The sequence below is a fragment of the Colius striatus genome, chromosome 1 (genome assembly GCF_028858725.1).
Source record: "Colius striatus isolate bColStr4 chromosome 1, bColStr4.1.hap1, whole genome shotgun sequence".
Classification (NCBI taxonomy): Eukaryota; Metazoa; Chordata; class Aves; order Coliiformes; family Coliidae; genus Colius; species Colius striatus.
In genome coordinates, this window is record NC_084759.1 from 197,983,674 (window position 1) to 198,006,670 (window position 22,997).

Sequence of the window (22,997 nt, forward strand, 5' to 3'; positions counted from 1 at the left end):
ACTTTAACCTCAATCTTGCTATGAACTCAATGCACGTAAAGAGCTCAGGGAAATGCACTGACTCCAGCTAGATGCCACAAAGAGAAAGCACTTCTTGAAACTCACAGTAGCACTGGGATCTGGAACTGGGCAAAAATGCGTCAAAATATGATATACGCTGAGATCAGACAACAAGTATACAAGGATGAATATTTCTTTTCTTTACTTTTTTTTTTTGTTTTGGCAGATAAATTCTTTTGCATTTGCATAGTTGTCATTTGTAAATAATTTGTTCGTGAAAAGAAAGAATATTTTTAACAAGAAAGCTGAGATAACTCAAGATTGAAGTTATGATCAGATGTACAACTTTACAGAAGAAGAAAAATACATTAAAAAATAACACAATAAGGCATAATAAAATATTTACAGTGTTTTATAAAAGATAAAAAATTCTAAAAAGATTTGTACTTACCAGAATATCTTTTCCAGCCCACTTGCACTCATCCCTTCGGGAATGAGATACAGGCCAAACAATCTAAAAACACAGAACAAAAATCACGTTGTGTTATTTTATGCTTCAATAATAACAAATTACAGATCAAATGCCACAGAGTATCTTTACTCAGGTTTTTTCTCCATTTTTTTCCTTATTTTCTTTTCTTCCATAAAATATAACTACAATAACTATAACTATAAATATAAACTATAGGAGTAAAATAGAGATAATAGTAATCATAGTAAAAACAATCTTGAAATACAGTGTGTATTGTGAATCTCCACAATGAATCTCAACTCCTAACAATAAGAAGGTTGAGCATCCATCAAATGAGTGTTATTCATTGTTTCAAATGTGACCTAATGGAATAGAGACTAAGAGCAAAAAGTTACAGATAGTACCAACAATAAATCGGATCTATGCAAAATAAAATCTAGAATAATAGCATCAGAAATGAGGTATTTGCCTCTTCAGTATACCTACTAGCACACTCTTTTACTTGATTTGGTTAATTAAATAATAAAAAAGAAGCCATGGTATTTGAAAGTATCACACCATCAAAACAGAAATGTTTTTGTTGTTCCTATACAGCTATCCTAACACATGTAAACCTAAACCTGGGTTTACTGTAGTGTTTGCTTAGCAGAAAATGGATCTCACCTCATACAGAGAAAATCCAGAGACCCTCACAGTCAATTATTCATGTTTTTTGAAAAGCTTTTAGGAATTACATATAGAATAAAACATGATCTTCCCATAAAATGCCAGGCTATTCATTTGGGAGCCTCAGATAATGCAATATGAATGGCCATAAGTCTGGATTACAGCCTTGGTGTTCAATATAGTTTATTACAAGAAAGTAAAAGCCAAAGTATTCAAAAAGAAAGAAAAAAGAATTACTGTGGATGACAGAAGAGGTCAAAGGAGACGTTATATACGACATTTTAAAATACAGTTTGCATCCACATCTTTAAATTCAAAATTTTTGTAAAACTTAATGAAATCCAAACAGCAATCAAACATTTTAAGTCTATAAAATAAGGCTGAAAATTTTATGAGCATTCTCTCTCAAAGGATTCCTGCTACTTCCTGTTTCTATTCTTGGCTTAAAATGTGCAAGATGTGAAAATTTAAATTTACTATGTTGAAAAATATTAACCAAACTTCTGAGATCTCCCAAAAGGAGCAATTCAAGTTCAGTTGAAGTTTTGGGCTAAGTTTTGTATATTGTTCAAAACACAATTCTCATTTAAAAAATTAATTACTAGATATTCTTTTTCCTTGTCCTCACAGCACAATATTTTTGTTGATTTGGTTTAAAAGTCAGGTAAACTGAACTGGTTTTAACAGAATGGAGAGTTTGGCTTTTGAGTTGTGCTCCTTTGGAGTTACATATTACTATCAGCATTTAGACAGAAGCCCTAGTCCATTTTTTTCCCATGGTGAAACAACAATTGAAGTTTGAGCTCAAGGGTAGCATTGTCTGAAAAGTAATTTTGATCAAAGTTTCTTCCATGACCCTCCTATCTTTAATAAGCAGATCCTCAAATTCTTTTAAAGAAGCCTGCTTTTAAAGTCAGTTCTCAAATTCTTTAAGACTATTCTTAAATGTAAAGTCTAAATTATAAGTATGTTCTTTATGTCTGCTTCTATCATGCAGTTCCTTGTTACCAATGGCAATTCTTTTTTAAGTAATGTTTGTGCATAATTTCAATATTCTAAAGGCATTTGAATACACAAGTATGTAAAATACAGTTCCTCTCATTCTACAGAGCTGTTTTCTGCAATGAAAACACCATCTTTCCTTTAATTATTCCAGATGTTTTCAGCATTAAGTTTTCAGTCCCTCAGAGAATTCAAATAAATAGCTAGTTTCCTTTATAGCTGCCCTAAAGAGAATAGAAAAGAAAATACCCAGTTTTCCTTTTATCCTTTTTCCTTAGAGAATACAAATGAATAGCCTGTCTTCCCTCTGAACAGAAAACACAAGGTATTTATTGCTATCATCTTAGGAAGCTAATAGTCAAACGGACAAAAGGTCAGGAACACGGAGAAAAAAAATCCCTGGGTATTGAAGCAATATATCTCTCACAAAAGGGTACTCTCTGGCTTTTAAACTGTGCCATCACAATACTTAATATAACAAATCAAACCCTCATTTCATTGTTTACTTTGTTAGCATTTTGTCTTATTAAAATAAATTAAAAGTGGAATTATTTATTTAGACTCCAACAAAAGAACATAACTGTTTGTCTTTTAAATTGCTGCCAACTTTTTACCAGAAAATTATACTCTCCATCAAGAATGGCAACATTTAATGGACCTATTCCTCTTTTATTAATACTGAATCTATTTATCTTTTATTCTATCTTTTTTTTCCTTTTATCTATCTTTTATTAATATTGAATCTATGTGCAACAGAAACAGAGTCGCTACAAATGCTGGGTTAAAGGTTAAAAATTAATGCTCAGCCTCTCAAACAGATTCTTTTTATCTGCAAACAAATACAGAGTAATAAGGCCTTTTCATGTAAACTCTCCTAATACTTGTTGGGGTTTTTACCAGTAAACATGAAAGTATATCTTGTTTGGGAAATATCTGAATTGTTCACTTGTCATTTACTTTTTCATAATTTAAAAAAAAGTACTGTAGATTATACAGTCATAGCTTATAGGCTCATTATACATTTCTCTTCGTAGATCCTGCAAATCTTTTTGTTGTAATAGTATTCCAGACATCCAAACATTTACTGCATAATTCATAGTGCCCAACACAGTCTAACAAATAACAATTCTGCAATAATATATATATTGGCATTGCACAAAATTTGAATAAAAGTACCTTTTGATATTCCTTGATGTTAACTAGGTTGAAAGAAAATATGTGATCCTTTGCTCCAACATACAGCCGACTGCGCTCTTCATCCAAGAGGAAAGTATGGTAACTGGAGCTATTAGCTAGTCCATTGAAATTTATTATATTGTTGGATTCCAACATTTCTGTAAGATAAAGGTAATACTTTTGTTCTTAACAGAGTCAAACAAAATACAGACTTGTATTTTGACTTGTACAGATTTTATTTTAGTAATTTATACTTACGAAGTAGAAATCACTGAAAGCATTATGTACCTGGGCCCATCAATGTTTTTATTTCGAGTAACTAAACCCAAGCTGTTTTTCAGATTCAGTTCTACACAAACAAAGGTCAAAACATCAGTGAAAGCAATTAAAAGCCTGTATGAGGCTTCAGGTGGTAAAATTCTATCCATGTAACTCATTAGTTGTTGGACAAAATTCAATTTTGTTCAATCAATGAAATCTACAAGGATAAACTTGAGGATGACCAGCAGATTAAAAAAAATTTTAAAATCACATCTAAGCACGTAATCTAGTACTTCCAGCATACAGAACTATTTCATATGGCTCTGTAAGTTATGAGAAAAGGGATAAGAATGACTAGTTGAAGAGATAAAATAACTTCTACAATATACTTTTTACATGTTATTATCTTCCCAGTTTATTGACACAGGTAGCATGTTGTTTCCTTGCTTGGAATTGTGTATTCATCCATCACAAGAATAAAACTAGAGAAGGAAATTTTGCTTACGTTTAAACGCAAGAATAATTTTCTATCTCTCACAGTCCCTGTAGAGGCATTGTACCTTCCAAGGAAAGGATTTTTTTTTTTTTTAAGTAGAGGGATCCACAGAATTAACTTGTGTACACAAACAAGCAAGACATACCTACTTTCCTGAACATGACTGAAAATCTTTTTTCTGTAAGATAATACAGACCATATTAGTACACACTTCTGCATAAACATTCTTTCTTTATTCCTGTCTAACTACATTCATATCAGGACCAAAGCCAAACCATCTCTATTAATTACAAGGCATGTCTGCACTAGTTAGTCATCAATAAGGAACTTTCCCTGTGATGATAAATCCTACGCAGTTCAAGCCCCGACCTTGTGATATACGGAGGTAAACAGTTTTAGGAGGAGGAAAGGTTCCAATGATGCCAATGCAACTCCTCACAGAGAATCCATGAGGAGATGGATGACACACATCCATGGGATCCATTTTGATCCAAGGACTGATGGCTAGAGGGCATGGCCAGGCCTTTGAGTATTTAAGCTTTATGTTAGCTCTGCCATTTGTGCAAGGCAAGGACAGGTGTCATTCTTCTCAGAATAGCTGAGAAGTCTAGAGATCTAGGATTTGCCTAACAGTGCAGCTGTGTGCTATGACTTTCTGGTTTTCAGTAAGAGCACTCTCATTTTCCACTATTACTCCAACTGATGAGTGAGTGCAAGATAGCATCCCCTATGCCTCTAAAAATCAAGGTGAAACTGCTGTTTAAACCAGAAGTTTCTGCTTAATTTTCTTTTTAAACTGTTTTTCCTTCTTTTTTTCCCCTTCTTTTCTTTAACCAGAACAAGGAAGATGTTAGGTGAGGTTGTTTTGGACCTACATAATAGTGGTACTTATGATTTTACAGAATTTCAGCACCTGCAGCTCCTACAGATGTTAAATCTATTCACACACTCATTTATACCTGGTGGATTTTGAAGCAGACTGGTACTTTCAAATGGCAAGAAGTTATAATTAACATATTTAAGGAAGATAAAGACCACACTAGCAGTTGCACACTGTTCAGGCTAGTTTTGCCCCCATATTCTTTGCATTTATTTGAGAAAAATTCCCTAGCACCAAAAAGTTAATTTGTGCAGCACCGTAGCAAAGTGTCAGAGCAGACACTCTGTTTTGATCCTTATTCTGTAATTTTTTTGCTAAATACAAGTATACATTTGTATTACAGAATACTTTTTAAAACTTGCACTGCTTGAGACTTTACTTCTCTTTATATATACATATATATAAAAATATAAAATGTAAGAATAAATCAAAGCACCTCAAGCAGTCTTGTCAAAATAATTCTTCTGGCTTCCTGTCAAGTTCTAGAATTTGACTGTATTGTCCTCCAGTTCACTTATTTGCATTTTGTTAGAGACTTTACTAATTCTCTTTACATTGTAATGACTGATTCAGATGTTGAATGTCGACTTGCTGAATAGTAAGTGATGCAGATGATTGATTGCTTAACTTGTCTTAGAACTCTCTTGGCTAGAAGTGCTTTGCTGTCATCTGTGTCTGATATTTTTTCTTATAATATAGCTGTCAAAAACCTTTGTAATTTTTTCGTCTTTCTTGGTTTGAACTCATATAGGTATAATTCTGCCCTTTGTCTTTGCATTGTAAAGACAACTGCCTGCTGATGTCAATGTTACACAAATGTAACAGTGGTAAAAATGGAAATAATATCACATAGGCACACAACTACTTGGTTTAAAATAAGCCTGATTTGATTCTGCTAATGCAGTGTTCTAAATATTCACATCTACAGATGGTGATTGATGTTTTGGTTTTTTTCCTAATATTCATGAAAAATGCCAGATCATAACACTGGAGTCTAAAGTTTACTACAGTCATAAGTAAATTACATCATCATCTTCACTGTTCATATGTCTCTACAATATAACTTAAAAGGTCCAGCTGTAGCTTTGCATGGAAATGTATATGTATGTATACCTTTTTCTTCCCTTGCAATTTTCTGTGACTCTTTAGAGTATGCAAGAACATTAAAAGCAACACTGGTGGGTTTTTTTTGTGAGCATGTAATTTAAAGTCAAACTAAAACATATCTCTTGAGTTTCAATCCAGTATCTGTCATACTGTCCCATTATTGACTTTTGCAGGAGGTGATCAGATTTCCAGCATCTACTACCCAAAAGATTCCAAGCGGTGTGTTTCAAATCATGTGATATTCCCAGGTTTCTCCTACTGGGAATATGGTTCAAGAAAAAAATGTAATTTTGGTGATGATGATTCTTATTCACTATTAATATAACAATTTCTAAACAATCTCTAAATAATTTTTGCAGTTCCTCCACTGTTTATTCTAAATTCCTTCAGTGATGGATACAGCCTCATATGACATTCTAGAAAGGGCTGTTGAAGAGCAAAGCAATGACACTTGTACAATCAATATAAATTAAGCATTCCACTTCCTCAAATTCATTGGGTTCAAAGTGTTTACCATACTGTGTCTTTTCAGAATCCAGATAGTGACTATTGCTAAGAGAATGACTAAAGCAGCAGAAACAGGGCACGCACACTCCCAGAAGGGCACTGACATCCATCAATTCTGTTAAGCGTAGATCAGTCATGCTGGCAAGGTAGATGGCTGATCAGTGCTAAAATAAACCAAGATTTACAACAAAGATTGCACTGCAATGAGAAGAAGGAAATTATGAATGTCTTCAATAAGTTAATGAATAATACTGTCTACTATGCATACACTAATTGTTTTTCAGTAGTTGTTGTTATTCTTGTTAAAGGCTGGCATATCTGTGACCTATGCAGACAGGTAATGGTTCGTTGTACTGAAAGTAGCTTTTTTACTTCCTCTATGCTTTGTTTTTTTATTGCAAAGATGGTAACATCGCTCCACTGGTTGCTGCAGCCAAGTATCATTTCTTCAGTAACTGCTCACAGAATATTTTCTTGTTTCCTTTTGACACATCCTCTGCTGTAATCATGCTTGTTTTGAACAGGAACAAATGAACACTGTAAAGCTAACTACTGCACATTATGACTGCAGTACTGTCTGTTAAGTGCTCTATGAGCAGTTAGTGATATTTTGGACATAATAAAGACTTCACTGCTTTTCTTATTGGTGCTTGCTTCCCACATTTTAATGTGTTGCAAGTAACCAAAACTAACTGTTTGAAATGCATCATACCTTGAAAAAACATAATATTATAAAAAAATTTCACTTGTGATGACCACTGAAACCAGATGAAGGTTGATTTTCTCAAGGTTTGTGGGCCAGGTTCTCCTACTAATCACTCACCTTTCTCTGACAAGTGTCTAAGCTTGAAGTATTTGACCATTTTCAGTGTGTCTTTCTGTAGACTCTACATGGTCTTTCTTCTTTTAACTTATGTTTCTGTTGATCAGCTCGACTTGTGTCAGAATATTCACTTCGCCAGACCAAGTTGACAAATTTACAGAAGAAAACCAGTCCCTAACTCTTGCCTTCATTTTAATACCTGATTATTTAACTTGCTAATGGAATTGCAGCTTAATAGTATGTATACACAAAGGGGGCCAAATTCCTGCAGCGAAATCCATGGAGATATGTATGCACAAGGAATGTAGGTTTGGTTTATTTTTATGACACTTTTTTCATTAAAGTATAAGCCAGAAAGCCACAGCTATACCTAAGATGAATACAGTCACACAGATCCTGAGGCTTGCTTTATCCATGGTTAGCATTCCAATGTAAAACTTCTTTTATGTCTGTGTTCCTTCAGTGGACTTTGTCAAGAGGAGAACATAACAAAAGAAAACTATCTTGTTTTTACTGATGTACTACCAGGCAAACTGTCTTTTTAGTGTGAGGGAGTTTGCCTGTGTAACTAGTTTGAAAATTTGTGAGCTTTGGACTGCATTCCTGTTACAGACTTCACAGTATCATGCCAGCCAAGATTATTTTCGTTGATAAGGATCAATTTCTAGAAAAACATCAGAAGAAAGAGCTCCCAATTTTCTCACTAGGATTCAGATCTGGCCCTGTCCTATTACTGGTGACTCCACGGGGTGACTGGTTTATGCAGGCAGCTCTTCTTGTCGTAACATGCCTGTGAATCAAATGAGTGGGTTGCTAGTTGCACAAAATTCTCGACCTTCATTCCTTTGCCAGCAACGATAAGATCTTGCTGTATATTTCCTAGCAGTAGATAAAAGATGAGTCAACACGTATTATGCCATCAAACAGGGATTTTGCTGAATTGAGAGCAATGCCTCCCACAACGTCACGCTAGAACATTTCCTTCTTCTCTCTCCAGGGTTCTACTTTGGCTACAGAGTATCAGGTGGCTGCATGTTTGCACATGCATTTATTGCTTACACAGATGCATATTGTGCCTGCTCTGTATATCAGCATGTATATTCATCTAAATATTCCTGGGTATAAATTAGTTACTATTACTCTCTGAGCAACTGTTTGCCGAATTTGAAGATACTATTTCCACCATAAAAGGAAAGATGTGGGTATTTTAATTTCCAGCCTCTTCTGTAACCGCCCCATTTTACTGCTCTGAGTGTAGTTGGTGAAGTCTGTCCCTGTCACAAAGTTAAGGAATGATGGGAGCTGGCAGGAAATCAAGCCAGCTTCCTGAAAGGTATTATCCAACAGACACTATTTGGAAAAAAAAAAACAGGGATATAAGCAGGGAAAAGGCACCATATTTATTGAATATTTTCTCCACTCCAAAGAGACAATGGATGCCACGTACACAGTGGGATATTTCAGTGGGTTATTTCCATACATCATAAAAGCTGACAGGAACTAACTTGGATGGGCACTTGTCAGGTGTCTGAAATCAAGTGAGGTTGACCTCATTTCAAGTCTAATTCTTAATAACATGGCCAATGGCCTGAAGGATAACTTCTGCCCCCCACCTCCAGGTAGGATTTCACTACAATTACTTTATTTCATCACCTGTGACATCACTGGGACCTCAGGATTTAGTCTTCAGTGAGGTGAGTGGTTCATCCACACACTTGAATTAAAAATTAGAATCTTGCTAACAGTCTGTGGTATAATTTAAACTATTACATCTTGATAATTAAAAGAAAGGAGAGCTAACTTATCCATTTCATCTGAGGAAAAAAACCCTAATTTACATCAATTGTTGCGAAATCCTTTGCTTTGCTACATCTTTTGTTTTAACTCATGCTGCTATCAGTCTTTTAGTAACGTCCAAACTGTTCCAATATTTCCAAACCATTTCTATCAATTAGCCCACAATTTCATATTAGAAGCACAAGAAAAGGTACAAATTTTCAATATTCCCCTCAAAAACTTATGCTTTCAAATAATTTTAGAATTTTACTGCTTGGGAATATCAGAAAGTGAGGAGTTTTATCTGATATGAAACAAAAAACAGGATTATAAAGTGTATGAGATCACATAGTGCACTGTTTTATCCATTTTTAGAAATGCAACATGAAAACTTTCGTAATCTACACCTTTGGATTTTTACTACACTATGAGCCAGAGAAACTTGAAACTACACAGCATTTGTTGTTGATGGCAATTCAGTATTATTGTAATTTGAATTAGATAAATCATTGGGAGAAAAGGGAGGGTTATCTTATCAGTAATCAAAATTCAGTTGGAACAGAGCCTCCTCTCACAGCTGTTCAATCAGTGCTAGCTTTCAACCTCTTCATCTACCTTATGGTAACAGTTGTCAATCAGCTGGTTACATTGAACTTTACTGGAAGGAGAAAAAATACAGAACATTATTGGGTTTTTTTTTCTGTAAAACTTTTTCTTCTGAGAGAACATGTAGTTCAGAAACATAGTTCAAGAAACTATGTTTTCATTTCAATTTATCAATTAGAAGTAGCTAAAACAACATACAGTTTTTAGTGCACTCATGATGTAAACCAAGTATTTTAAATGAAACACTCCTGCCTACCTTCCAATGCAGCAAAGAAAACTTGAGGGCCATGAGTATAGTTTGATTAAAACCAGATACTTGGAAAAAGGAATGTTGCACCAATGTTTTGTTTCAGTTGCACCAGCATAAGCATGGATTCTTTTGACTTCAAAATAGTGATGCATATGTTTTTTATACTGTAAAACTGAGAGAAGATTTTAGTTCATTAATGTCAGCACTATTTAGCTCCATGACAGTCTTTAGAGTGTTTCTGATTTGAATAATTGAAGGGGTCACATGATATTTAAAAGACACAAAACATTTAGATTTTAAAGCAAACCTGTTTTCTCTTTATTATTTGCATTATTTATCCTCTTTGTCTCTGAAAGTGAATCCAGATTATCCCTATTGCTCAGTTATTTTCATAGAATCATAGAATGGTAGAAGTTGGAAGGGACCTTTAGATATCACCTAGTCCACCCCCCCTGCAGAAGAAGGTTCACCTAGATCAGGTTGCATAGGAACATGTCCAGGTGGGTCTTGAAGACCTCCAAGGAAGACTCCACAACCCCTCTGGGCAGCCTGTGCCACTGCTCCATCACCCTCACAGTGAAATAGTTTCTTCTTATATTTAAGTGGAACTTTTTGTGTTCCAGCCTCATCCCATTACCCCTTGTCCTGTTGCTAGCTACTACAGAAAAAAGGGATGTCCCAACCTCCTGACACCCACCATTTAGATATTTATGAACGTTAATAAGATCTCCCATCAATCTCCTCTTCTCCAGAATAAACAGCCCCAGTTCCCGCAGCCTTTCCTCATATGAAAGATGTTCCAGTCCCTTGATCACCTTGGTGGCCCTGTGCTGGACTCTCTCCAGCACCTCCCTGTCCCTCTTGAGCTGAGGAGCCCAGAACTGGACACAGTACTCCAGATGAGGCCTCACCAGGGTGGAGTAGAGGGGGAGAAGAACCTCCCTTGACCTGCTGGCCACACCCTTTTTGATGCATCCCAGGATGCCATTGGCCTTCTTGGCTACAAGAGCACATGAGAAATATTAATCTCTGAACTAAACACAGATTTGCAAAGCTTGATTTTATGTATTTATAAAAGTATTGTAACATCTCATATTATGAATTAAGCTTTGTGAAAAAGGTTTTGGCACATATTTTGCCGTGAACTTCACAGGTATTTAAGTACAACATTGTTACAAAGTCACAGACATTAAATATTACCTATAGCATTTATTTGTGTGGTATGAATCACACAGAAATATATACTGGCAAAACAAGATCATGATCTGGTTTTACTAAGCAGAAATCTAAATAAAAAATTATCTGGCTTAAGATTTGAGTATGTAACATCTTTGCTACCTCAAATTTGTGTTGTTATAAGGAATGCTTGGGAAAAATTATATAAGTGATGCACTATACCAATGAGCCTCCAGCTGTTAAAGACAATATCTATAACTCTCAAGATTTTCTAAAATGTTTCAAAAGAGTATGGCAAAATACAGAGCTAATGAGGATGATTTCTAAACATACAGACTCAAGAAGCAGAAACATTGTAGGTATACTAATTTATTCCCCTGTCTTTGGTAATATATCCTCAATGAGCTTGGTTAGTGCAACACGGCACTGTATGACTCTAAATTGTACCATCTGAGCTAGCACATGTAAACAGACAGTTAAATCCTATTAATTAAGTGATTCAGTTATCAAATCTATTTAGCAGTTCATCAGTCCTCAACTATTTGTATCATACTGCTGGAAAGTTTGTCTTCAACAAGCAAAACCAGTAGTGGTTATCAAGAAAGTGAAATTATGGGTACCTATCACTTCAAGGATAAACAGTGTAAACAGTACCATCCCTGTCTCATTAAATATCATATCACAGAGGCATAAACACCTTTTCACTGACTAACAGGATAGATAACTGTTATCCCAGGACCCAAACGTATTTCATTTGCCTAAGCAGAAATGAGATGGCAAGACTGTCACGTCTGTCCTCTGCATGGCCTATCCACATGTTGGGTCTAAGCGTAGAATACAGCATATTTTTTTACTCATTAGCTGTTCTCCTAAAAAGGAAGATACAGATTTCCAATTAATTACCTTTTTCTGCCAGAACAAAAAGCAAAGTAGGAAAGGAACTGTTGCTCTATAAGAACAACTAATTGATCAAAAATACTGACCATGCAGTATAGATACACCTGAGGTAGCTCTAAACTCACTTATGTAGTTGTGGCGTCTAACAACGCTGGCTAAGAGGCCAGCAAAGATGAATGAAAAGATTTCACTGTTCACCTAATTGTGCCTCAATGAAGCTGCATGTTGAATGGCTAGGGCCATTCAGGCTAAGAATGCTAAGAACTGCTTAAAGTTTTTTCATAAACATGACAATGAATAAAAGTCAAACACACTCAAAGCAAAGACAAAATGTCTACATGCTTGTTTTTACAGAATCACAATTTGAGAAGTTTTAGGTTTATTTATTTATTTATTTTTAAAGTAAGTTCTTCCAAGGAATCAGTATTTCTGAAAAAAAACCCTCTATTTCAGGTGAAAATAAACCAGTCTGGGTAATATCAAAACCTGTCAAAATGTTTAGGGACTATTAAGCAACATATTACTGAAAACACAATGTTTCAGAAAATTCCTTTCTGAAAAGCTGGCCTAGTGCGGTCAGTTCATTTTTTTCCTCATTCCCCTTTTAAGAACACTGTCCTTTATTCCAAATTCCTAACAGCTGAACCTGACAGTCCAAAATCTGCTCAGTGTCTTTATGATTCACATACCATAAACAATTAGGAGTCAAAAGTAACCACATTGTCAATACACATGCTGGAGTTGTCATTTCGATAGTAAAATCCTTCCTTGTGGAAGTGTCTTTGTTTTTCAGGGGAAAGGGTATTAAAGTCTTTCCTAACTCTTAAAGAAATCTTGGTTTCAGGTACTAACTTAATGTACTTCAAAAACAAATGAGCTTATTTAAAAGACTTAACAAATATGAGGTGCTAAGCTTGTTAGGGATATCAGGGGAAATTTTCAAAAAGCTCGGTGGGTTTATTTTCAAGTGTGACTTTTGTATTTGACAACCAAGTTACCATTGACTCTTGGTAAGATTTATGTGGTAGATTCATGGTAAATCCATGAAGGACTTAGATGTCAAATTTGAGACAGTGTGAGACTGAGAGTAATCTGCAGTGGGTCAGCCATCAATGAGTGAGGGTATGAACTCTGTCAGTGCCATCAGAGGCTGCAAAAGAAAGTGTCTCTGCAGCTTAAAATACTGTGAGGTAGAGGACATACAGGTAGATTTGGTCTGAAACTAAAAAACTCCTTCTTTGGTGTATCTTTTTTTTTTTCCTTTCTGACATCATAAAACTGCAGAAAGTGTTTACTAAGGAGAATTACTTAATAGGCACAGTAGGGTTAGGATTCAAGTACTACTTGAGTTTTCAGAACTTCAGGGACAGATTTATGATGGAAAATGCATTTGACCTGCTTAAAAAAAAAATCTTTTTATGCTTGAAAATAATGTTTGAAACCCTTGTGTCTATCTGTGTAACAAATCTTCAAAGTCTTGTGCTTACTAAGATGCAAATAGCCTTTGGGGTAGTTCTGCTTGTAGGTAAGTCACATTTTATATAGCAGCTGGCTTAGGTGGACTGTGTCCAGGTTTTCTTATGTGGGTACAAATCAATGACCTCATATTTTCAATTTTAGACATAGCTATCAACACTCCTTCTGTTAAAATTTGGTGTTGTAGAGTGGGATCCAACTTTCACTTTGATCACATATCCAGGACTTTGAGAAACTGTCTTTTCACATTAATAGAATGGATGAGTAAAATTCATGCTTGGATTTACATATCTTTTTCTTCTAATCCATAAAGGAGGGTTTGGATGAATTTTAGCAAGGGGCTGAAAGCACTGGCTGCAGTTAACCAGTCTGTGTAGCTCACATACAGATACACACAGTTCTGCTAATGCACTTTAATTGCAGCAAAATAAAGAAGAGACTTCTTCTAACCACAGTCACTCCTTGTACAGAATTCGATGCCAACACAGAATAAGTGACAATGCCCAATTTTGCTCTTAATTTACACTAATGAAGATCAATGGAGTTGCACTGTGCATAAAATAATCTGTTTGCTATTGTTCTGCAATATGTGGAATAATATCAATGTTCATTAGATTAAATATTACTTCAAATTAGTTAACATTATTTATCAAATGCTTCCAGTTATACCCACAATCTGTTAGGTTAGAATTTCCAATTCTCCTTAAATGGGGAACAAGTTTCAAATTGGAAAATAAATCTTAAATAAAATTTTTACATTAATTTTCTGGATTCTAGGCATATTCCAAAGAGGCTAGGAGAAGTGTTTTCTACCTAAAATTTCATGACATGCAAGCAAAATTTCAACTGTAATTCTGATAACACTTCAAAAATTATGACTGTGAAGTGCTTTAGTTTTAAAATCTCCCCAAAAATGTCTTCATCCATTTCATACAACATACAGTTAAGCCATGGAAATTCTTGACCTGGGCTATTGTAAATGGTAACATTGTTTATAGTTCCAAGGGGCGAAGTGACAAGATCAAGGAGAAGAAATCCTTAAAAGGCTATTAAATTTAGAGACACAGCCTCTAGCTCTCCAAGTTCCTGAAATTCAGACTGTTGGATACTTAGAAAGTATTCCGGGGAACTATCACTATCTGATTAACTTAACCATATTACGTTCTCCTACTACGGAGAATCCCTATTATGGAAAACATATATTATATGTTTGCTTCGGCTGTGGTTGGAGACGGTCTATTTCCCTCCTAGTCGTGTGGTACAGTCATGCCTTGAGTTTTGTGAAGAAAAGTGAGTATGTAAGACATGAAATATAATTCAGCAGCATAACTGCTGCCACTTACTTCTTTCATGGATCATGCTCTGGGCTTTTCTGACCCATCCTCCTCCCTACTCTGTTTCCACTCCTCAAAGCCTTTGGGGCCTCCCTGGGTGAGCGGAAGTATTTGCAAACAGTATCATTTCATGCTGATTGAATCAATTTTCTATAACAGCTTTTCAACCTCTAATTCCTTCTAAATACCTTTTGGTTTGAAACAACCTGTCCACATTTGATCTTTTAAGTGAACACTAGAAATACTCATCGCAACTTCCAGTAGAGATGGAAGAGGGAAAGTGAGTGGATTATCAGCACTCAGGTAGCACCTGCTGTCTGGCTGAGCTTAATGCATGACAAGATTTGGATACAACTTTGTGGTGCTTGACCTCAGAGCACAAGTTCATTTGCTTAAAGACATGTCAATGTAAATACAGTTGGATTTGTTTGAACATCAAATCACCTGGTGTATCAGGCTCTATTTAGAGCAGCCTCAGAAAGGAATTCAAAGATAACCGAAAGCAACTAGGATGTTTTGACTCCAAGCACACTTGGCCAGTTCTACCTCAATCAGCTTGTAATAGGTTTCTGGAGGTTGCTATCAGCTGAATTGGCTGAACTGAAGCATATCCAGACACATTTCCTGCCACCTTCTGCAACAAATGGCAGTAAAAGGGAGGTGACATGAACACAAATCACAACTGAAAAAGTGAAAATACAAAAAAAAAAATCAAAACAAAACAAACAAACAAAAAAACCCAAAAAGCCAAAAAAAAACCCAAACCATTACCTGGGAGGGGAGGGAAAGATGGTAAGATGGTGTGACTGCCTACTGTGCTAAAAATTCATCTGTTTCCAGTTTTGGTTTTGTTTTGTTTTTTTTAATATTTTCCTATCTCTTTGTATTAGCATAAAGGAGGTCCAGTCCACATCACTGATCCTTGGTGTCTCATCAATCTAAAGATGTGATAGTTTATTCATTGCATTATTCTCAGTGTCAGAATCAGGAATCAAGTTCAGTAGAATTTTGCATTAGGGAAGGCTAATATTGAAAGTTTTATGTTCCCAAATCTCCACTAGAACGTTAGTGAAGATCGGTATATCATTTTTCCCTCAAGCCACAAAAATGGCACTTTTCTTACCAAGACAGAGATCGGAGATCACACTCATATAATTTACTTTAGGTCTCTCTCTGTTAGAACCCCATCAAAAGCCTTTAGAGGATGACTTGCAGACCAAAGGCATTAAGGAAGTGGCCCAGGCACATTGAAATGGAAAGTAGGATTTCCCTTCTTTTCTTTATTATGTAAAATGAGAATTAAAAAAATAGAATTTTTTTTTTCAAAATGTACTAAGAATCTTAATTAATTAACACTCAACAGTTCTTTGCACTTGGAGTTATTTTAAACAGGAGCATTTTTTCACCTGAATTCAGGAAACATTCTCCATTGGCACAAAATCGCCACGCCAGCACAAAAAGTTTAATTAACTTTTTACACAGATTGTGTAACCTCAGTGTAAGTTTGGTTTATGTACAGGACACATTAAAAATTGGAATGTTTGAAGGGAAAAGGCAGGGCACTTTCCACTTGCCCTTCCAGACCCAATGATATTATTCATTCTCAGCAGCTCCACTGGTTACTCTACTAATTTCCCTCCAAAAGAATGCTCCTTTGGGTGCAATATTCAAGTGCATATGTATGTCAACTGCCTCACAGGCTTCCAAATGCCCACATTGATCCAAGATACTATGAGTCACTGTTGAGAGATGATGAACATTCATACAAAACCCCTAATGAAAGTTAAAGGAGAATTCACATTTTTCATTGATGATCATCCACCAACACATTGTGGTTAATGGTATGCTCCAGAGATTGGCAAAAAAACATTTTAAAATAATATTTTTCAGTTGTAATTCACCTAAAATTGAACAGCAGACTGATTCAGTGTTTGTAAATTAAAGCACTGCTGGATGATTACAAGTAAGTTCTAAAGACAGAGAATTCAGCTGATAGAAATTGGTATACCTCCATCTCTGTTGCTTTTTGTAAACTAAAGATAATTTACAGCAGATGTGGATATAACTTCAAGTCTTAAAATGTAAGTATACCAAGTGTGTCTCTAAAACTCCTTATCATCTACAAGGATTTTGATAAAATCTGGAATAAACTAATATCACAATAAAGTTTCTACATGTTTATAATGCTTGGAGACTAAGTAATAACCAAGAAAGGCATTACAAAGCAGTATCATGATATTCCATTGCACACTACATTCATACTTCTAAAATACCTGGGGAAATGACTGCTTATCCTGATGATGAAGAGGCTTCCTATTGACACATACATATTGGAAAACTTTCAAGAATGGATATCTCACAGTCTTTAAATTAGTGAATCCTGAGCCTCCATGGAACATTACAAATCACAACCAATGCACTACTTTTTCCAAATTCAAACTTTTCTAAAGTTTTGTTCAAGACTTATTTTAACCATTTCTGTTTCCTGTGCTGGCAAACAAATACTTCAGAGAAAGTATTTTGGTTTGGTTTGGTTTATTTTTCCCTTAAATAAATATAATTCCATCAGCAGCCTGATATGGCCTCTAATATAATGGCAACCATTTGAGTTTCTTTCTAGTGAGTCTAATTGTGAAAGGCATCAGGATAGATGTGTTTTCTTTTTGTAGCCACTAATACTAATTTGACCTACTGGGGAAACAATTTCAAAACGTCAACATTTGCATGCCTGAATCCTGCTATGAACTAAAGGAATTTGTGTGCAGAGCTCCTGCCTCAAGCTGTGACACGCTACTTACCTCCTCTGAGGGAGTTCACACATTAATTTGAACAAATGAAATTAGAATAGTCAACTCTCCACGGTGGTCAGAGGAAAAGTACCCTGACCATAGTGGTTGACTGCAGTTTAAGTGGTATATCGCTTTATTAAACTATAGTACAACAGCTGAATAAGGAGTGCATAAACACCCCACAAAAGAGGTGGTCTTCAAGCTTGGAGGTATATATGAATAAGTACCCAGTTCTCTAAAAGGAAAGTTACTGTTGCCCTTTTCAGAAGTATAAGCTTTGAGATTTAAGACAATAATTTACACATTTGCTGTATACGCTGGTTTCTGCAGATGTATATTCCAGAAAGCACTCCTGAGATTCAGATGCTAACAGGTTTGAACAGAAAACTGGTAGAAAAGCCCACAAATTGAGGAAGCTTGCATCTGCTCCACTGCTTAGTTCAACTAGTTCATGACCCTTGAGGTCTAATCCGAAACCAAACAAAGGCAGTGGGATTTCACTGATTGTTCTGAAAACTGAATCAAGCCAATGGATTAAGGGTATGGTTCCTACAGGACCTATGCTTTCAGGAACTTCTTCCAAAACATTTACCCTTATAACCTCAGAAACATTTTTTAAAAAGTATGCACTTAAGCTAAAACACAGAGTCCCAATGGATGTCACTAAGAAACGCTCTTATGCATGGTGCTCCAAATGAATTTCTTGTGATTAAATGTTCACTCCAACATGCTTTGCAATGATCTCTGTAAAGAACATATAAGCAGCAGGAGTCTTCTATTTTGCCTTAGTCTAGCTCACACAAGTTGGAAGTGTTTTTGGGAAGTGGTATTTGGCATGTTATGTGCACATCCTATGGTCTCCCATGCTATTTGAGAATTCCGTTACCGAATAATACTAAATGGCATTTAGTATTGGTATGCACTACACGTAACATAGATATCTGATCTGGGCCTAAGTTTTAGTTATGTCATGAAGCAGTTTTCCTAAGATAAGAGTTATTTAGGACAGCAGAAGTCATGAAGTACCCTTGAGGATCTCCACAAAGAGATTATCTGCCTAAATTTAAGAATCTGAATTAAAGAAATGAAATCTCATTTCATTCTGCAACACAGATATCAACTGGATGCAGTATTTTAATTGTAGGTATTCATTAATTGTTATGCATTAAATGAACATGTGTAGTTTGAATACGTTATCCTTTGTTTAGCATACAGAATTGACGGAACATCAGATTTATCTTCCTTTTTGAGCTTTTTTGAGTATTTGCCCTAATGACTACATAGCCTTTAAATGCAGGTCTGGAAGAGAGAATGATTAAATTGTTTTTTATCTTCCCTATAGAAAAAATGTGAGTCAGAAACATGATTCAATGGAAGAGAAGCTGTTATGATTCCTAATTTATGAAGACACAAGAAGAAAGAAAGCAAAAGTACCCTAAAATAATAAGGATTTGATTTGATGCAACAAGACTTGATCTTTGAGAATGCTTAGCATGAAGACAGGATGCATGATTTCAGACCATAATGCCACCCTCTGTCCTGTGGATCCACAGGGAAGGTAGCTAGATAGGCAAAAGTATTATGAACTCTAAGTCAGCAGCCATTTAGCACATTGCACACAAGAATGACAGAACAGCAAGACAGCAGTTTAGATATCTAGGAGAAGAATCAAGTACCTTGATGGTTTTGTCCCCTGCCTCACCACACAAATACTAGATTCTACAATAAATGAAGTAGGGGTGTTACACACAACCAGCACCTCTGATCTCACTTCGCTTCTTTATTCAGCTCCCTTGCATGCACCATGGGAACCAGAAGTCCCTTAGAAATAAGAGACAAAGACTGTGTAGTCAGTAGTTACATGGACTGATATAGTTCCAATATGAAAAAGACTACGGGATCCTCCAGTTGTATAAGTAGAGCAAAGTTTTTTCTCCAGAATTCAGACTCAGTAGTGGTGACAGTCCAGATTTTATGACAGATCTGCTTCCAGAAGTGACTGCGTTGGCCAAAAAATTCCAAATATAATGAAGCAGCAGCACTCGGTATGTAAATTTTCAGTCCCAAGTATTACAGGTTATGAGAAACTAAAAGAATTGATCATGGGAAGAACTAGATACATTTAATTAGTTCAAATAGTAACACATTTACTATGAAGAAGTGTATGACTTTTCTAGTCTTAAAACTTAGCACACACTCACCTCCTACTGAAGTCTACAACACTTAACTCCTGACTTAGATTATATACACTAAAATGTTTCTGTAGATCAGGAATATAGACTGTTTCATGAATAGGTGTACATACACCACATTTTACTGTGGAGTAAAAGCAAAGTGAAATGGACAACCTGTAGTTTCCTCATATCGGAAACCTCTATATCTGCATGCACATCCTAATTCCTGTATAATCTTGAGTGGTTTACCTCTTAAAATAAACAGACTCTACCTTATGTCCTTACTGGATTACTATGAGTAGGGTGTTTACATAAAGGATACAGCTAAGTATTCACTGAACATAACAGGAGTGCAATTCATTCCCATGCATTAGAGTCCATTATAATTTGGTGGCTATATTTAAATAAACCAACATTTAGCTGTGGCAGCAATTACTATCTAATGTTAACACTTTAAGTGTATCCAATCCCTCCCCTCCAGAGTTTGATTCATTGAAATGTTTATCTGCACTACCAGTACCCATGGAGTGTAAATACGAAGACAAGAATTTTATGTAAGACAAAGTAAGCACATTGTCCATTGTATTAGACAACAACTTACTAAACATTATTAGTTTCACAGCTAATAACACTAATGACACTATACTTCATCCAAAGATCTAGCCACATTCTGATAAAAAAAATAGGGACTAAGTCTCATTCTCAGTCATTTATTTGGCAGGCAGAAGTGTTTCAAAATGGAAATAAATGTTTTACAGCTTCTCTGTACTATCCTAATTGTGGATTATTTCCATAACGTGAAGCAAAAAATCTTGAAGTTTTGCTATGAACTATGGGGAACCACAACGTTAAGTGCCATTTTAGGCTGATACAAGACTGGAACTTTCAGTGCCTCAACAAGTAATGTCTGTGGAAAAGAGATGTCTGAGGGGTAATCTAATTGTTCCCCCATTGGGAGATTATAAAGGAGAATCAGACTCTTGACACAGGTGCACAGTGAAAGGACAAGAGTTAACATGCACAAGTTGCCAACAGAGAAACATTGAATGGAGTATAATGAAAAAGGTCTTGACTGGAACAATAACCAGAGAGGTTATTGAGTCTCCATCCTTGGAAATCTTTAAAATATGACTGAATTGGACACAGGAATGCCTGACCTAATTCTGAAGAGTTTTAATTTGAGCAGGACATTGAATTAGTCCCTTCCAATCATATTCTTCCCTATGAATTAAGTGTACCAATTCAGCTTTGGCAACTTGGGATCCAATAAAAAAGTAATCAGGCATTACAGGGTCATTCCTCATGTTATTAAATGAAAAAAAAAAAACCTCCAAAACTCACTAATCTCTCTTAAAGCTGATTTTTCCTGAAGTATTCTTGAGGGTGAGAATGTTCTTACTGTAAGCAACAGGAAAAAGCAGCCAAATAGGCAACAGAAGGCATGGCACATACTGATCCTTGTAGAGTAGTTGAGGGATACAGTGGTGTGTAAATAGTACAGCTTCTGAATTACTGGGCAAATAAGGATCTGTAACTTTCATTGAAAGACAGAGGACTGAAATCCCTGAAATTGACTGAAATAATGTCAAATATGTCAGATATAGGAATCTGGACATAATTTCAGCCAGATTCTCAAATAGCATAAGTACATTGCAATAATGTTATGTAGATGTTCATATACTTAACCATGTTTTTTTCATCCTCTCATATATTCTCAACACAACCTCTTACTAGTAACAACATTTATGAATCATGTAAATATGAACAGGCAATAGTTATTCTGGACTGATATTTTCTACAAAATAGTTCTCCATTTCTTTCATTTAAATTTAGTCTTCAGATAGAAAGAACACATCACATTGCTGTTTGCCTTTACTACATTATAACATAAAGGTCCCTGTGTAAACACTATCTTAATAGTGATTAAGCAACAATCTCAACATGCTGAACAAATTTTGGTTCTTTTGACTTCAGCATTCCCCCAGTCTCACTCCAGCTGCTGGACAGGACGTGCACCACAGTCATGAAGAACACAGTGAGACAACAAACAAAACTAGTCTATTCTGCAGAAGAATAGTCTGGAAGAAACTGAAGGTACTTACTGAGTTCATAATGAAAAAAAAAATTCAAAATACTGTGCTAATATTGTAATATGTTATGCTATTTAAGAAAGAAAGGAATGTTGATATAGAAAGACAAAAGAACTGCAGCGTTAAGAGTAGCTCATTTTCCTTTTATGGGCTGTTACTGCATGGCTGAACATTGCCATTAGCTTTGTGTTTTCAGAACATACTGAATTTAAGAAGACTCTTTTGTTCCATTTGCAGCCCACATGCTGACACAGCATCTCATCTCCTATTGTTCTAACTTAACTATTATCTGATACATTTGATGTGCTGAAAGATTAAAAAGCACAAAGATTCCAGTTACCTTAGAGATAGAAAAAAAAAGAATTACTTAGCAAAGGAACAACTGAGAAAGGGCTGTTTCTGGCAGTTTCACTCTGCTGTGTGTGCTAGACTCACATATGTGAGTTTAGACCCTGTAAGCCAGGAGTCTTTGTTGGGGCTCTGCCGTGAACTGAATGATCTCACCCTCTCCTGACTCCCACACACAGAGGTATACAGGGAAGAGCAGGCTCAACCAGTCTTAAATTCCTTTGACACTTCAGACTCCTGATAGACTCTGTAGCAGCAAGGAAGAAGCATGGCATATAGCAACAGCTAGAGATAAATGTTTTGACAAATCAGATTTATTTAAGGTTAATAAATGCTTCTACCATTGTTTTCCATCAACACTGGTTTTGGTGATGAGGAAACACTGACCTCACAATGGAAAACTGCCTGCTAAGAGACATTTTAAAAGTCTGCAACATCCCATAAGACAAAAATGAAGACTGGTTCCCTTAAAGTTGCCCTGAAAATCTTTGAGAGACAGCTGATTCTCAAAGTTTGAGCCATTACAGTCCCTGCCTTACAACTCAGATATTTTATCTAGGATAGACATAACCAAGCTATTCATCAACAGTATTGCACTGACATGACCAGTATCAACAGTCCAGAGAAGCTCCCAAGAAGTCTTTTTCCATCAAACTGATTTACAAAAAAAAAAAAAAAAGAGAAGAAGAAA

The 22,997-nt window shown here is 35.7% G+C and overlaps 1 protein-coding gene across 2 annotated transcripts in view; it reads right to left on the bottom strand.

Annotated features, from left to right (window-relative positions):
- SEMA3A (semaphorin 3A) overlaps positions 1-22,997 on the bottom strand; it is a 173,231-nt gene that overhangs the window by 119,857 nt on the left and 30,377 nt on the right. For both annotated transcript variants that reach the window (XM_062019752.1, XM_062019743.1), the window contains exons 2-3: positions 3,317-3,474; positions 452-514 (exon numbers count right to left, since the gene is read on the bottom strand). In XM_062019752.1, the coding sequence (XP_061875736.1) occupies positions 452-514; positions 3,317-3,474 (221 nt within the window). The remainder of the gene's footprint in view (positions 1-451; positions 515-3,316; positions 3,475-22,997) is intronic.